Genomic DNA, 18,175 nt, shown 5'->3' with positions numbered 1-18,175 from the left:
GCTGGGCAGCTGGCCCCTCTGACCCTCTGGCAACCTGGCTTGGGGGCTGAGCCAGGAGTTAAGCTGGTGATTGAGGCAGAGCCTGAGGGGACCACAGACTTCCTCAGCTCAGGATCCCTGTCTGAAATCCAGAGGGTGGTGAAGCCAGAGTAAGGTGGGCCAGATCGGACAAATCCTAAACATGGAATTCAAACAATAACCCCAACTGAATGCATCCAGCCTAGTCAGCTTTTATAGTGCCTCTCTTGAAGGCTCTACAAGGCCATTGATCATCATCTCCTCTGGGAGCTACGTAGGAAAGGCACTGTCTCCTCCTCTCTCCTTTTTTTCTGATGGAGAAACAGAGGCCAGAGAGCTTCAGTGACTTGTCCATGGTAGAAAGTGGCCTCAGCTGCGTGTCTCGGGAGTGCGCTACTCTAGGGCCTGCCTGACCACCTCTCCTTTCCATGTAAAGGGAAAAACAGAGCAGGACCAAATCCTTCTGTTAGAAACACCAGATCTGGCTATGGAGACTACTGATGCTGCACAGTCAGCCTGTGAGCTGCCCCCGAGCTGTCCCCAAGGTTGGAATGCTACCAGCTGAGTAGCTGGAAGGAGCCTGCCTGCCCGAAGGCCCCGCCCCGCCCCCCCCCCCCCCCCACGGTCTAGAGGTAGTGCTTGACCCCGAGCCTGGGCCACTCTGCATGCCAGCAAAGCAGTGCCTCTTGCTCCCTTGTGATCTCTTATCACTCTCTTTAACGAGTGTGGCGTGGTCGTGTACATATGTGGTCCTTCCTGTAGTGTCGGGCAGGAGGGGGTACGGTGGTCCCATGGCCTCCCGAGACAAGGAGGCAACAGAGTCCCTGCCAACATCCCAGAACACCAGCCACTTCCAACTCTACCCATCCAAAGTCAAAGAGGGTACCAAGAATGACCCTGACCTCTGCTTCCATCTCTGTGGGGCAGCCCAAGAGAACTGGTTCTTGGAAATGCTCTGCACGTGCTGACACAATGGGAGATGTACCTGAACGTACCAAGGAGGCACTCTGACAAGTGACTGGGCCTGCAGCTGCTTCTTCCCAATGGCTGTGAAGGGTGGTACCTGAAATCAAATAGCCCCCGTGTCTTGCTCAGCTTAGGCTGCCGTAACAAAATACTACAGCTGGGGGGTGGGGGTGGCTTCAACAACAGATTTTTATTTCTCACAGTTCTAGAGGCTGTCAGGGTGACCAAGATCAAGGTGATAGCAAGGTAGGTTTTATTCTGAGACCTCTTCTATTGGCTTGTAGGTAGCCACCATCTTGCTGTGAGCTGATATGACTGCCTCTTTGTGCATACAAGGTGAGAGAGGGAGCAAGCTCTCTGTGTCTCTTCTTCTAAGGGCACTAATCCCACTATAAGGGCACCACCCCCACGACCTCATCTAAAGCTAATCACCTCCCAAAGGCCCCACCTCCAAATACCGTCCTATTGGCGGTAGAGCTTTAACATATGAATTGAGGGGGACCCATTCAGTCCATAGCACCCTGGTAGAGATCAGGCTACCTGGGGAGTGTCAAGCTTCTCCTGTGGGTATGTGGCCTCACTGTCCCCTTTATTGTAACTTGCCACCAGGGACTGGGGCTTCCTTGCCTTCTTCCTGCAATGGCTCATTACTTTAAGACTGACATTCAAGGCACATGATGACTTCAGGTTAGGTTGTCCAAGCCCCCCTACCCCGGCTTCCCCGCCTCTGTGCAGACAGCTGGGAAGATGCTCTCCTTGGTGCTTGACTGAGAGCAAATCGCTCTTCCTCCAGGAAGTACTCCTGCCCGAAAGAAGAGAAGGAACCTGCACGCAAAGCAAATGGGCACTGTGCCCTTGAGCAACCAGGCTCACCTCTCACGGGCTGTATTAGGCATTGGCACAGTCAACACAGAGTGGGTAGCCCCAGGCCAACTGTGTTGGGCCTCAGCTACCCAGAAGACTTGGGCACACAGCCACTCGGGAAGGCAGGTACCATTTCTAGGTTCCAAAAGTCAGTTACAAGTTCACAGAGAGTTGTAGTAAAACACAATTTTTATTAAGCAGCAAAGCTGTGATTACTTTAGCACAAAACTTTTGACCTGGTTTCAGCTTCCCACAGTTGGGTTGCTGTTCCCCATGCGGTTCCCCATGCGTTTCCCCAGCTTGACTGTGGAGGAGGTGCCGGCCTTGATTGTCAAGGCCAAGGCCTCGGAATTTTCACAGCCTGATATGGAACAGCTTCTACTAGATTGCAAACCATACTGGAAAATACTTCTTGTCAGAAAAAGGCTATTCTACCCTGAGTAGACTCCGCAGCCTGCCTGCCCATGGTAGAATCGGCGTCTGCGAGGCTGGGCAGCGCACGCTAGGGATCACAGGCTGCCTCCGCAGCACGACTTCAAAGAAACAGGTTGTGCTCAACTAACAATTACAAAAAGAACTTCTCAGGAAAGAAAATGAACGATCCACCCCACCCCTTACCCCTTACTCCAGGGGACTCTGTGAGCCTTGGAGGTCCCCTGGTCATGCAGGCCTCATCAGCTTGTCTCCCGCTCTTCTCTCGAGGCTAGAGAGGAAAATACACGTGGTGCTGCTACTCGTGCAAGTCGGACTGCACTGCAGACATGAAGTAGCAGATTTGGTCTGGCTCATATTCCACGTGGTCTTGGGAAGTCTGTAGACCTGAAGAGCCCTGGACTTCTGCCTCAGGGGCTGGTGCCTGCTGGGAAAAAGGGGGACAAAGTGGAGTCCTTTGCTAGAGTTCCTGGGTCCATTTTGCAGCGGTGGGAGAATCCCTTTAGTCCGAGTCAGCAAGCCAGTGAGAAGCGAGTCTTTGGAACACAAGCCTGCAAAGTGCTGGTAGAAGTTGGAGCTGAGGAAATGGGATCACCGCTGTTTCTCTCTCCCAATGGCATCTTGCCTTAAAGACCAGCAGAAGCAGTCCTGGGCTCTCCCAAACTTGTCTGAATGCCTAAGGCGACTGGGCCCCGTGTCTGGCCCTCCCGGTCTAGTTCCCTACCAGCCACGGCCAGCCGAGGACTTAGAAGGTCTCTCCCTGCCCCTACCTTTGGCCCTCACCACTCTGCTCAGGCTAGGTGACTTCCACACTGAGCCTGACTGGCAGCTGCCAGGCTCACTTGAGCAATGAGACAGGGAGAGGTAACAACCCACTCTGGGCTGTGGACAGGGGAGGCGGGACAGACACACAGATGGTGTTCCAAGGACTGGGCTGTGCGAATCTTTTCTGCTGGAGAAAGAGGGACCCCTTGGGCTGGGTTTTGAAGGTGATATAAGATTTCAACAAGTGGAACTCAAGAGGGTGGAGGAGAAGGTAGAGGAGACAGAAGGAGCAGGGCTGCGCTATGGGCAGAAAGCCAAAGGTGTCTGGGGACCCGGTGAGAGGGAGGGTCCAGAGCGTGGAGAAGACGAACCAGGGCAGGGTGTGGGGAGCCCCTGAAGTCTCGTGGACAGGGAGCCTCCGACACAGTCCTACCTTTGGCTGGTCCACTGCATTCTCCCATCTGTGCAACCTTGCGGGGTCCTCCCTTCCCCACTTCCCTGGGACATCTGCTCAGCTTGCTCTGCCTCTCAGGGCCCATCCAGAGGGTAAGTGCCTTGAGAGCAGGCATGAGGAAGGCTCTCACCAGAGCCTGGCTTGGTAACTGAACCACAGGATCCACTGACCATCTGATGTCTTCGTGTGGGCAGTCCCTCTAATGGGCCAACTTTCTGGAGGGCTGGTGGCCCAGCTGGTCAAGGGGTCTATGTGAAGTTAATCATAGCCATTTAAAACATCCAAACCCCTTCATTCTGCCTTAGTTTACTGGATTTTTTTTCTTGTTGTTAGTTTTTGTTTTTTTTTTTAAAAGAGGTTAAGTAAGTTCTATTAAGATTTCTAAAGCCAGAATCCAAGCACCCTTTGTAAATGCTGTTAGTCAGATTGAGAGTTTGTGGTCCCCAAGGGGCCTGCTGGGAGTGTACCTGGGAAGTAAAACCTGCTATGTGACTGCCATCTGGACCAGCTCCCGCCACTGCCCTAGCAACACAGCCAAGACAGATGGTCCCCAAGGTGGGGTCTGCCCTGCCAAATACGGGGCACCCCGTGGATGGATACCTTGCACATTCATTCAGTGGAAGGACTCCTGGTTTACTATCAGTACAAGGAAACATGCCACACCAGGCCTTGGATTTTGTAGCACAACTAAAGATCCAGAAGTTCAGAAAGCGGTCTGGGCTGGGGCATTGAGCTCAGCATATGGCAGGACTCATTTTGCCCAGGAAACATATTTGTGAGAGGTTTCCAAATTAGATCGCCTTTAATATCACTGAGGACAGCTCACTTTTTCACGGAAGCCGAGGGAATCTTTTTGCTCAGCCGTGACTGCTACCCCATGTGGGTACCCACCCTCACCCTCAGATTTCTTTGAGCTTTGAAGTGTGGATTTCACACACGGAACATATGGGGAAGGGTCCAGCCTCGGTGCAGAACTTCCTGACCTGGGCCAGGGGGCAGAGGAGAAGGGGGTGTATACCTGGACCCAGGTAACTTGGTCCTGCAGGGCGGCCTGCTCACTGGAAGGCCAAGTATTAACTTGGAGGTAAAGGTGATGCTCTGGGTCTTCTGGCTGTTGCCAAAGTTGGATGTAATCCTCTGGGATCTGCAGCGTGACTACGTTTGAGTCAGAACTTATCTGATACTGAGGGATGATGGTAGGAGAAATCATCTCAGAGCTGGGGTTACGTGCCAGGACCACTGGACCCAGGCAGGGCCCCTGCTGGTCCTCAGGAAGAAAACTGTAGGAGAAGAAACACGTTACAGTGACACGGGTCTAGAAACGATGGCCCAGGAGACACTGTCTTGCTCATTACTGGGTGCTCAAGGGACATTTGCTTTGAGTGGCTCAATCAGGATTCATTTGCTTGGACTCTCACTTTGGCCCGAGTAAGTCTCAATTTGCCAAAGTAAAGCGAATGTAAACATTAAGAAAAATTAGTCATTTATATCAAGTGGTTTTATTTCTGTTACTTGGACAGTCCTGGTTCTTCCACGATGGTAACCTCTGTGGCCTTGTGTCGCTTCACCTACCCCAAATTCAGGAACTTGCCCTTGGTCGCTGAAGGAGCTCATGGCCAAGAGGAGCTTGCAAGGTCTGTTTTCCTTCTCTAAGTCCAGGGCTCCCTCTATCACCCTAAACCTGGGGGTCATGTGATAAACAGAGATTTCTGAGCGTCATCCCAAACTCTGAATCTGTACTGTCAACAACCTCTTCAGGTTGATTCGGATGATCAGGCCAGTGGGAAACATGGCACTAACCCACCCCACATGTCAGGGACACTGATCCTAAAGGAACGCCCGGAAGAAGACCCAGAGAGCTCTGGGAGACCCGCTCAGAGAACTGGCATTCATTCAAAAATAGTTACTGGGTGCCAAGAATGTGCTACAGAACCCTTCATTGCTGAGCAGAACCTTCTTTCTCTGGCATTTGGGACCAAACATTTTATCCCTGAGCAGAAAATGTGTTTGTGTGCTCATACTGCCTCCCAGGACTTGGTCCTTCTGTGTTCTTGGCTCTTTCGGCATCCAATGGCAATCTAGCAACTCTTCCACACCTGCTTCCCCCAGAGAGATCGTCAGTGCCCTGGAGACCCCTTCACCTGGTCTACTGTGACCACCGGATCCCAGGGAAGTGGAAGAAGGAAGCTAGAAGCCAGGAGTCATTCACCTGGGACACTCAAGACTTTACCATAGACACCCTGTGCTGTGAGACTGGGCTTGGGTGGGTGAAGTCAAGTGACTTCAAGAGTGGCATGCTAACTCCCTAGCTTGGAGACTTCCTGATCTGGTCCTCTTATTTTCACGGAGGTGCCTCTGTTCCATCAAGGCATGCTCGGCTATGCACCATGCCTGCGGAGGCGGGGTTCAGCGGCCACAGAGCAGGATGAGTGGGAGTATGTTGCTTGGGATGAGGGGACTTTTGGTGCCCGTGGGCAAGTCACCCACGGTTTCAGGTATGGTGTCCAGCCACGAGGGGAAAGCAGTGACCTCAGCCCTTATTACCATTCCGTGCACTTCTTACCTATGACTCCTGTCTTCCTGGCCCCCAAGGCTTTCACCATGATCGTCGCCGAAGAGCTGTTGCTCAGCTACTAAGTGGACAGGAGCCGTGGTGGGCTGGGTCGGCATAAACATATGGGTGTTATCACTGAGGGGCAAGGAGAGGCCAGGTTGGCTTGGCAGGAGTATTTGCAGCACAGGGTTCTCCACAGTAACATGATGCTGCTGTGACTGCTCCTGCAGCCTCTCCTGCTGTGGCGGGCATTGCACCAGCTCCTGAGCGGGCTGCTGCGTCAAAAGAAAAGAGATAACAGAGCCTCTCAGAAATGGAACACGAACACTCCATTCTCCCAAGGTGGAAGACAACAGCAGTGCCGCCTCTCTGGGTGACTGTCTGCTTGTTCGGGCACGAGCTGCAGTCGTGCTCCCAGCTGTGAGAAGCTGCGGTGCAGCACATATGTACACGCACATGTGCGTGTGTGTCCAGGTCTGGTTGGCCAGGATATTTTTTTATCTCAGGCAAACGAATTGCAGCCAACTGGGTAGCCACTGGCTCCTCAAGGAGAAACAGCTGAGCCCACATTTTCATGAAAATGAAATCCCCTTTCAGCTACACAGATGAAACAGGCTTTCCATACCTGGGAAAAGGCATCACAGGGCTCCTCAAGCTCCTCGGGGAATTGGAAGGACTGGGATGAACATGATCCACAGAAATGCTTGGCCTCCCTGAGGTCCGGGAAGGACCTGTTCATCGGCTCAATGCGTTGTTTCTTGGGCACTGGCTCCAAAGACTGGGGCTCAGGACTGTGAATGTGGCGTGAGGTAGACGGCTGCATCTGTAAGGACACAGTACCACAGAGGTCTTATTCAGGGGCCACAGCTTTCCTTAGGGCACAAGACATGCTGGTCATGGAGCAAGACTGCCTACAGGCCAGCCCACAGGAAGCCTTGGCTGTACATGAGCCACATCTGCCACTGCCAGGGCCTGGCTGGGCCCATCTCAGCTCTTGCAGCCAAGAGAAAAGGGGCAAAGCCAAAAGTCCCTGCTGAAGATCATTCCAGATGTCCCATGCTGCCCTGGAGGCAGCAGCTGTTACTATTAGCAGGCCCTATTGACTAACTCCTTTAAGACTGTCAAGGTCCCTTTCTCCTCTCCCTTCCGCCACTTACATAGAACTGGCCTTTGACCTGGAACTTGGAATCCTGCATTGCCTGGAGCTGCTCCTTCAACATTTCCAGCACGTGGCTCTGGTTCCGGATCTCACCCTGCAGCATCTGCGTCATCTTCTCCAGCTGCTTCCGGAACTTCTTCATCAGCTCCATCTCCCGTCTGTTGATGTACCATGTGATGGATGGTGGTGGGTGTAGTGACTGTGGGAAGGAATCACTTATGGTTCATATACAGGGCCATTGGGTTCTCCAAATTCTACCATATTGCTTTATTTCCAAGTTTTGAAAGACTGAGAATGAGAAAAATGACACTCCAACCCTGATTTCATTCACTACTAGAAAGTTTAAAGAAATGGTTAGGGAATCCAGAAATTCTATATCAGAAATGGATTATGGGGATCATTTAGTCTAATTTTCCCCCTAAACATAAAGCTGTGGAATTGGCCCAGAGACATGAAGTAACCTTCCCAAAGTCCTTAGTGAAAGAGTCAGAGTGAAGCAGGTCAGATCACAAATGAGACATGGGGAAACACCTATCGATGCCTCTGCTAGCAATGCAGGAAGAAGAAGCATGCTCAACTGGCACTTCCTTTATTCCAGGCACTCGTCTAAGCACTGTACAGAATTCACAGATCCGATTTTCACAATCCCCGATCAAGTAGGTACTGTCCATATACAACCATAGTACTTGGTGGAATACTCTCTGCTTGGCCCTAGAAATCTAATTCTAACTTGAGTACCAGCCTCAGATCTGGAAATAAGCAAATGTACAGGTTGATAAAATTAGAGAATGTGTTGGGGGACAAACTAATGCTTCGGATTGGCTGGAAAGGAGGGATGAGGCAAATCACACGTGGAAGGGAAGCCAGGAAAAGAGCCTTGTGCAAACCATACACATTTAGGTGGCCGGGGAACTTGAATTTTATTCATCAGCCACCTTGCACTGCTGCCAGGAGGAGTGTTCTAAAACACAAATCTGATTGGGGAAGTAACATGCTCACATCAATGTTGTACAACATGCCTTCTGGCAGCTGTGTGGAAGATGAACTGACAGGAGGAAGTAAGTTTAGAGTCAGAGAGAAGCTAGTTAGGAGGCTGTAGAGGTAATTCAAGGTAGAGGTAACAGGGGCCTAAAACAGATCAGAGACAGGAAACAGAAAGGAAGGGTCAGAGGAGTGTCCAAGATGGCAGAGTAGGAAGACACTGAGCTCACCTTCTGCCATGGGCACACCAAAATTACAACTGTCTACAGAGCAACTGTTGATCAGAAGACTTGAAGACCAGCAGAAAAGATCTTCTACAGCTACATATATAAAGAAGGAACCATAAAGAGATGGGTGGCAGGGATGGAGTCACAGGATAGTCAAGACCCATACCCCCAGGGTGGGTGACCCACAGACAGGAGGATAATTACAATTGCAAAGGTTCTCCCCAAGGAGTGAGAGGTCTGAGCCCCACATCAGACTCCCCAGGCTGGGGGTCCTGCCCTGGGAAGATGAGCTCCCAGAAGATTTGGCTTTGAAGGCCAGTGGGGCTTACTTTCAGGAGAGCCAGGGGGCATAGGAAATAGGGATTCCACTCTTAAAGGATGCACACAAACTCTCACACACTCTGATACCCAGGGCAGAAGCAGTAATTGGATAGGAGCCTGGGTCAGACCCACCTGCTGATCTTGGAGAATCTCCCAGAGAGGCAGCAGGCAAACGTAGGTCACTCTGGGGACACAGAAACTGGTGGCAGCCATGGGGGGGGAGCTCGTTCTGGCACAAGGACACTGGTGCTGGCAAGAGCCATTTTGGAGGCCTCCCTCTAGCTTATTAGCCCCAGGACCCAGCCTAGCCCTGGCCCAACAGTCTATAGGTGTCACTTCTGGGACGCCTCAGGCCAAACCAATAGCCGGATAGGGACTCAGACCCAACCACCAGCAGGCTGGCTGCCTTAGGACCACCTGAGCTCCCAGCTACCCCGAGACCTGACCCCATCCACCAGGGGGCTCAGGATATGGACCTGCCCACCAGGAGCTGGCACTAGCCTCAAGCCCCCCGGGCCCCAGCCCTGCCCACTGGCAGGCAGACACCAGCTCCAGGACCACCGTAGCCCCACAGACTGCCCTGTCAGGACCTAGTCTAAAGACATCACCAAAAAACGACCAGAACTTATAAATGAATTTGGTAAAGTTGAGGGTACAAAATTAATATACAGAAATCTGTTGCATTTGTATACATTAACAACAAACTATCAGAAAGAGAAATTAATGAAATAATCCCATTTACAACTGCATCAAAAAGAATAAAATACCTAGGAATAAACCTAAGGAGGTTAAAGACCTATACTCTGAAAACTATAAGATACTGGTGAAAACAACTGAAGATGCCATGAATAGGTGGAAAGCTATACTGTACTCACGGATAGGAAGAATTAATGTTGTTAAAATGACCATATTACCCAAGGCAATGTACAGATTCAATGTAATCTCTATCAAAATACCAATGACATTTTCACAGAAGTAGAATCATTCTAAAATTTGTATGAAAACACAAAAGATGCTGAAGAGCCAAGATAATCTTGAGAAATAGGAACAAAGCTGGAGGTATCATGCTCCCTGACTTTAGACTACACTACAAAGCTACTGTAATCAAAACAGAATAGTACTGGCACAAAAACAGATATATAGATCAATGGAACAGAATACAGAGCTCTGAAATGGACCCACACTCATATGGGCAATTAATCTACAACAAAGTTGGCAAGAATATACAAGAGAGAAAACATTCTCTTCAATAAATGGTATTGGGAAAACTGTACAGCAACGCACCAAAGAATTTCACAACTTGCATAAAAATAAATTCAAAATGGATTAAAGAGTTAAATGTAAGGCCTGAAACCATAAAACTTCTGGAAGAAAACGTAGGCAGTATGCTCTTTGACATCAGTCTTTAGTAATATTTTTTTTGATATGTCTCCCCAGGCAAGGGAAACAAAAGGAAAAGTAAACCAATGGGACTACATCAAACTAAAAAGCCTTTGCACTGCAAAGGAAACTATCAACAAAATGAAAAGGCCACCTACCAAACGGGAGAAAATATTTGCAAAAGATATATCTGGTAAGGGGTTAATATCCAAAATATACAAAGAACTGATACAATTCAACATCAAAAAACAAACGAGGGACCTTCAAGATGGCAGAGGAGTAAGACGTGGAGATCACCTTCCTCCTTACAAATACATCAAAAACACATCTACATGTGGAAAAATTCCTACGGAACACTGACTGAATGCTGGCAGAAGACCTCAGACTTCCCAAAAGCTTTGCTTTAGCCATTTGTCCTAGGGTTCTGGCTGTCCGTTTTTTTTTTTTTTTCAGTATAGATTTTAGCGCTTGTTATGATTAGTGGATTTGTTTTTTGGTTTGGTTGCTCTCTTCTTTCTTTCTTTCTTTTTTCTATTTTTAATAATTTTTTTATTTTTTATATTAATAACTTAATTTTTTTTCCTTCTCTCTTTTTTTTTCTCCCTTTTCTTCTGAGCCATGTGGCTCACAGGGTCTTGGTGCTCCGGCCGGGTGTCAGGCCTGAGACTCTGAGGTGGGAGAGCCGAGTTCAGGACATTGGTCCACCAGAGACCTCCCGGCCCCACATAATATCAAACGGCGAAAGCTCTCCCAGACATCTCCATCTCAACGCTAAGACCAGTTCCACTCAACAGCCAGCAAGCTACAGTGCTGGACACCCTATGCCAAACAACCAGCAAGACAGGAACACAACCCCACCCATTAGCACAGAGGCTGACCTTAAAATCACACTAAGGTCACAGACAACCCAAAACACACCACTGGACGTGGTCCTGCCCACCAGAAAGACAAGATCCAGCCTCATCCACAAGAACACAGGCATCAGTCCCCTCCACCAGGAAGCCTACACAACCCACTGAATCAACCTTACCCACTGGGAGCAGACACCAAAAACAATAGGAATTACGAACCTGCAGCCTGCGAAAAGGAGACCGCAAACACAGTAAGTTAAGCAAAATGAGAAGACAGAGAAATACACAGCAGATGAAGGAGCAAAGTAAAAACCTACCAGACCAAACAAACAGAACGGAAACAGGCAATCTACCTGAAAAATAATTCAGAGTAATGATAGTAAAGATGATCCAAAATCTTGGAAATAGAATGGAGAAACACAATAAACATTTAACAAGGACCTAGAAGAATTAAAGAGCAAACAAACAATGATGAACAACACAATAGATGAAATTAAAAATTCTCTAGAAGGGATCAATAGCAGAATAACTGAGGCAGAAGAACGGATAAGTGACCTGGAAGATAAAATAGTGGAAATAACTACCGCAGAGCAGAATACCTGGTCCACCTCTTCCACCTCTTCCTTCTCATCCACCTGCTCCATCTCACCCATCTGGTCCATCTGCTCCACATGTCCCACCTCAGGTTCGAATTCAAAGCTCTGCAAAGATGATGTTGCTGAGGAAGAAAAGACAGTGGAATTCATGATGAAAAAAGCAAAAGTACTAACACTATCAAACAGATTACACAGATATCTCTGTTTATTTCCTGTTATAAATTATAAAAACAGGAAAGTCCAGTTTTATTCCATATTAATGATTAGGTGTGCCAGGTACCAGGAGTAATACAGAACACTAATTAAAAATCTGTTCATATTTGAGGGACTTCCCTGGTGGCGCAGTGGTTAAGAACCCGCCTGCCAATGCAAGGGACATGGGTTCGAGCCCTGGTCCGGGAAGATCCCACGTGCCGCAGAGCAACTAAGCCCGTGTGCCACAACTACTGAGCCTGAGCTCTAGAGCCCACGAGCCACAACTACTGAGCCTGTGTGCCACAACTACTGAGCCCACGTGCTGCAACCACTGAAGCCTGTGCACGTAGAGCCTGTGCTCCATCCACACAAGAGAAGCCACCGCAGTGAGAAGCCCGTGCACAACGAAGAGTAGCCCCCGCTCGCCACAACTAGAGAAAGCCCACGTGCAGCAACGAAGACCCAGCACAGCCAAAAATAAATTAATTAATTAATTTAAAAAAATTTGTTAAAAAAAATCTGTTCATATTTGAAAATGAAGTAAAAGAAGGGAATGTCTCACTTTACCTCCATCCATCCAAGCATAAGCGGGCACCCAACCCATTCGTGTTGTGTCTTTTCTTTATAAAAGTTCTTTTGGCTCTGCTTCTGGAATTTGGTACCTTCCAACTGATAAAACCAAATCAAACCTACTCATAAATCACTTCTGTAAAACTAGGTTCCCCAGAATGTGGGATCTTGGGAGTGCCTGAAGCGTTCTTGGAGGTGTTGTGACATGACTTTCCTTTGGCAGCCACAAAAAGCAAAGTGGAGAACATTATTTGAATAATGCAAAATTATAGAGTCATTTCAGAAAAGAGTTTGTCAGTTCTCTTCATACACACTTCCCATATGACCCAGTAGTCCCACTCCCAGGAATTTACCCAAATGAATTAAAAATATATAGGCACACAAAAAACCTCTATGCAAATGTTTACGGTAGCTTTATTTATAATCACCAAAAACTTGGAAACAACCCAGATGTCCTTCTTCAGATGAATGAGTTAAAACACACACACACACACACACACACACACACACACACACACACACACACAGAAAACACTGTGGTGCATTCATAAGATTAAGTACTACTCAGCAAGAAAAAAGGAATGAACCATTGATTCACACATGTATGAATCTTAAATTTATTTTTTTAACAAAGCCAGACCAAAAAAGGCTAGGCATTGTATGATTCCATTTACATGACATTCTGATAAAAGGAAAGCAGGGATGGAATGCAGATCAATGGTTGCCAGAGGATGGGGGACAGAGTTTGAGTTCAAAGAGGCAGCACAAAGGAATTTGGGGGGTGACATAATTGTTCTGTTTGGTACTGTGGTGATGGATGTATGACTCTTTGCCTTTGTCAAGAACTGCACACCCCAAAGAGTGGATTTTACTGTGTGTAAAGTAAATTGCTCTTATACATTTTTGAAATCACAATCATGGGTTCATGGACTTTGTTCCCGTTTTGTTTTGAAAGGATTTTTTAAACAAAGCTTTGAGATTGACAACAATAATGGAAGAATTGTTAACTAGAATATTTCAAAAATAGAAGCATTACTTCTATATGTGGACATTCCACAATACAAGTACGATAAGGTCAGCTAATTGGAGGACATGATTTGCATTATGTATCCACCACTGCTTTAAGGTTTGTATTTTTTATACAATTATATTTATGAAATGTCTTTAATACTGAAACTCCTGTAGTAAGTATCACTGTTTTTGAGAGACTATCACTTCGTCCTTTACTAACAATTCTTTTTATAGTACAGTTTTTAAAAAACAAGAGGTTTCTTTGGACTGCAACTACTATGCCATAGCAGAAAAGGCTGCACAAGTATGAGAAGATAAGATGCTACTCCTCCTAGGACTGAGATCTAGCACCAATCTTTAGATTAATATTAAATGGGAGATTTACAATGTTTTGTTAGTTTCAGGTGTAAAGCAAAGTGATTCAGTTATATGTATACGTATATATACAGATTCTTTTCCATTATAGGTTATTGCAAGATATTGAGTATAGTTCCCAGTGCTATACAGTAGGTCCTTGTTATTTATCTATTTTATATATAGTGGTGTCTTATCAGTTAATCCCATACTCCTAATTTCTCTCTCCCCCCAGTCCCCTTTGGTAACCATAAGTTTGTTTTCTATGTCTGTGAGTCTATTTCTGTTTTGTAAATAAGTTAATTTGTATCATTTTTTTAGATTCCACATATTATATTTCAATAAAAACTTTAAAAAATTAAGTGGGAGAGAATAATACCATTCCCAAGCACTTGAACCATTGATAAGATATTCATTTTCACTGCTCTCAAATCATCACCTCAAAAAATTTACAGAAGATGAATAAAGTTAGAAATCACTCTTGCAATTTCACACCATTACAAATAGAACATTATCTTCATTTGAAAAACTGTAACTACTCTGTAGGCCACTATTTTTCTTCTGAGAGTCCTCATCCAAATGTCCAAATGTACCCACCTGGCGATTCAGGTATGGTTTCCAAGGTGGATGTGGAGTCATAAGATGTAACAGACTTTCTTTTAATGACACGAACAGATTTTTGTCGTCCATACTTGTCAACCATTACAATATCAACTTGACCCTAGGAATTTCCAAAGGGGACGGAGAAGATGACATTTCAATTTGGCGACAAAGATATATAAAACAACAAGAAACTGGCAGAACACAAACTCTGATGCGTTTCACTTCACTTCTAACATTGTTTCCATAAATTGAATACCTAACACAAAACCATCATGAAACACGTACTTGAAAAAAATTGCTGGAAGATAACAACAAGCAAAGATTATGGGTGCCACATGCTATCCAACGTCAAAACTCAGAAGAGACATACGGTATAGATGTGCTAAAAGCACAAGCATAAGAAAAATGTGTGCCAACCAAAGGCCGTGGCTATATATATATATATGCACTGCAGAGGTGTTGGTAGCATGCCGGTTCAGAGAAGTGGGAAGGCTGTAGGAGAACTACCCCCACTGATGGGGCCATTTTTCTAGAGGTCCTGCACGTACAGGCTAGGCTTAGAGAAAGGAGAGGATGATTGGGGGCTGTTTAACCACTTCATGTTTTTTACACAAATTAAAGTTGAAAGTATTAGTAGCAAAAATACCTTTAATATATAGTAGCAGAGAGATGGAAGTGGCCCTGGGGAGCTTCTAGTGCAACTTCCCCATTTGATAGTGTCAAAGAGGAGAAGGTCATACAGCAAGTTAGGAGCAGAGTGAGTGACGTAATCCAGTGACTTCAAACTCAGCACCACTTTCCCTAACCCTGGTACCTCAATTTAAGCCATTTGTTGCTTTAAACCATATACATTATATTCCCATTTAGTGATGCACTTCCATTTCCATAACAACTGGATCCTTTCTGAATAGGCTGGGGCTCACTGCTCATATGAAATTTAAGTACCTGGTTTATCAGTGAAATCTTGTACATCTCTGCCAAAGAATTGTTTGTTTGTGTGTTTGTTTGTTTGGGACTGGATTAAGACATAGACTCATGCTCATTTTTCCTTAAGGAAGCTGTTTGTCGGAGCACTTTCATCCAGATCAAATCCCAGCGTTTGAACTTCAGGAAATTGTGCAACTTCACTGTTCAAGTACACTGTGTTTTGTACTCTTCAAAATAAGCAATATGTTTCTGGGGATGTGGCAATCTTTTCATTATTTAGAAAGATATTCTGCTGGGGTGGTATTCATTGAGATAGGATATGACCTCTCTTTCTCTGTCTTCTTGCTTCTGCTCTTTATCATAGCCATATGTCAATTTAATCACTAGCTCCTTGCTTCCTGGATGATTTTCAATAGAAATGTATATACTTGGGTGTTAAGATGTCCATTTTTGTGCCTTCATAATTTTTAGCCCATCAATATAAATGCAGTGAGTTTAAATGATCTCAACTGATGGAATCATGTGCAGTAATAGTAAATGGCTTGGGAAAAAACAAAGCAAAGAAACTATTTTGAAAGCTAAAAGATTCCAGTTTAAAATACAATTAGGACGAAGGCCTGAAGACAGTCTTTCAAGAGAGGCAGCTAGAAGCTAAAAAGAAAGATGAAATGAACATGCATACATGGGGGCAGGGAGGCAATCAATAAGCTTTTACAAGTTCAAGAGGAGTTTTGGATTCACTTTTACTCCGTAACAGTTTCCATGAACAATACACTAAAGGATTTTAAAGAGAAGCATGGCCTTTGAGGCTAGACACAGAGCAGGCTTCCAATGCAGCCTCCAATACCTGATGCTCCTGTGACCTAGAAAGGAGTGTACATTGCGGGGGTGGCACTCCAGAAGTATGTCCTCCAATTTTCACATTTTCCCCTTGATCAGCTTAATGTCAAAAGTGCTCTGCCTAATTTTTAAGAGATGCTTGCATTTTACTTTTTGGAAAAAAAAAAGTGCCATAGGGCTTCCAGTCAAGATGACAGATTGAATAGCCATGGGAAAAACCCTAGGTAAAATAGAACAGAATTTTACAAATGCACTCCTTTAAAAAAAAAAAAAGGACAGAAATAAATTAAAAGTCATAGGAATGATCAAAAGCACGATGAATAAGCTCTAGAGAGTAGAGGTCTACTGGACAACATTGTACCTATAGTCAATAATAATGTATACTTAAAAATTTGTTAAGAGGGTAGATCTCATGTTATGACTCTTATGGCAATAAAATAAATTTTCTTTAAAAATGGGGTAAAAAAAATTCTCTCTGGAGAATTCCCTGGTGGTGCAGTGGTTAGGACTTGGTGCTTTCACTGCCGAGGGACCGGGATCGATTCCTGGTCGGGGAACTAGGATCCCACAGGCCACACAGTGTGGCCAAAAAATAAATAAATAAAATAAAACTAAGCCAAAACAAGATAAAAATAAATTTTACAAATTCTCTCTGGATCCCACCTCTTCTCCACCTACTGCCCTGTTTATGTGATTCCCTTGACAGCAAAACTTCTCAAAGGGAAGTCCTCAACATCTCCAGTTCCACTATCCTCTCTTAAACGTACTCAATCAGATGTTATCTCCCTGCCCCCATCTACACTCCACCAAAACTTTTCTCAAAGTCAGCAATGGCTTCCAGGTCCTAAATCTAATGGTCACTTCTGAGTCATCAACCTACCTAATCTATCAGCAGTGTTTGGCACTGTCATCATTCCCTCCTCCTGGAAATACTTTCTTCACTTGGCTTACCTCTTGCCTCACTGGTCTCTCCCTCTCAAGTCTCCATGGCTGAGTCCTTCTCTTCTCTCTGATCTCTTAACGTTGGGGGTGCTCCAAGCTTAGTCCTTCGTCCTTATCTCTATCTTTACTTACTCCCTTGGTCACTTCATCCAAGCTTTTAGCTTTAAGACCATCCATGTTGATGATTCCCATATCCTTATCTCCAGGCCAGCTCTGCATTTCCAATTAACTATGTAGTAGGCTTCTCAAACATTTTCAAAACTGAGACCCTGTATTACACCTCCCAACAAACACTCCTAAGCCTGCAAATTCTTCCCACAGTTTTCAAAGTTAATGCAATACCATCCTTCCAGTTGCTCAGGTCAAGCACCTTAAAGTCATCCCTAACTTCTCTCTTTCTCACACATTTCATCCGATGTCAGCAAATCCAAGGGCTCTATCTTCAAAATATATCTACAAAGAGACCACTTCTCACAATTTCCACTGTTACTACCCTGGTGCAAGCCATCGTCATCATCTCTCACTTGGATTGCTGAGATAACCCCCTAACTAGGCTCCCAGCTTCCACTCTTGCCTCTGCTCCCCACAGCCTATTCTCAACATAGTGACTCTTTTTAATAAACCAAACATATCACATCATTCTTCTGCTCATAACTCTCCAATGGCTCCCCATTTCATTTAGAGTAAAATCCAAAATCCATACAATGGCTTCCAAGGCCCTACTTGACCCGATTGCCATGACATCTCTGACTTCATCCGTACCTACTCTCACTTTTGCTCACTCTGCTCCAGCTAGTCCTCTAAATACCAGGCACGCTTCCACCTCAAGGCCTTGCACTGGTTTTCCCTCTTCTCGAATTTTCCCCCAGATATCTTCACGGCTAGCTTTCTCACCGCCTTCAATCTTTGCTCATACTTAACACTGCACTCCCCCATCTGTTGCATTTCCAATCCTTCGCTTCCTGCTCTACTTTCTTCAATAGCTCTTCTCACCTTCTAATATATGATTTGTTTATTTGCCATACTTATCTTGTTTATCTAAGTCTATCTCCTCCTGTTGGAATGTAAGCTCCTCTAGAACAGGAATTTTTCAGTTTTGTTAACTGATGTATCTACTCCCCTCACCTAAAACAGTGTATGTTACAAAGTAGGTGTTGAATAAATA

The 18,175-nt window shown here is 45.8% G+C and overlaps 1 protein-coding gene across 1 annotated transcript in view; it reads right to left on the bottom strand.

The window, feature by feature from the left end:
- Positions 1–2,578: 2,578 nt before the first annotated feature.
- Positions 2,579–18,175, bottom strand: part of PASD1 (PAS domain containing repressor 1) — a 49,892-nt gene continuing 34,295 nt past the window's right edge. Inside the window, exons 6-13 of the mRNA XM_061178247.1 lie at positions 14,296–14,419; positions 11,572–11,690; positions 8,212–8,340; positions 7,229–7,411; positions 6,679–6,876; positions 6,063–6,328; positions 4,518–4,779; positions 2,579–2,704 (exon numbers count right to left, since the gene is read on the bottom strand). Coding sequence (XP_061034230.1) covers positions 2,579–2,704; positions 4,518–4,779; positions 6,063–6,328; positions 6,679–6,876; positions 7,229–7,411; positions 8,212–8,340; positions 11,572–11,690; positions 14,296–14,419 — 1,407 coding nt within the window. The remainder of the gene's footprint in view (positions 2,705–4,517; positions 4,780–6,062; positions 6,329–6,678; positions 6,877–7,228; positions 7,412–8,211; positions 8,341–11,571; positions 11,691–14,295; positions 14,420–18,175) is intronic.

This window comes from Eubalaena glacialis, chromosome X (genome assembly GCF_028564815.1).
Source record: "Eubalaena glacialis isolate mEubGla1 chromosome X, mEubGla1.1.hap2.+ XY, whole genome shotgun sequence".
Lineage (NCBI taxonomy): Eukaryota > Metazoa > Chordata > Mammalia > Artiodactyla > Balaenidae > Eubalaena > Eubalaena glacialis.
This window is presented reverse-complemented; position numbering and strand designations above follow the sequence as displayed.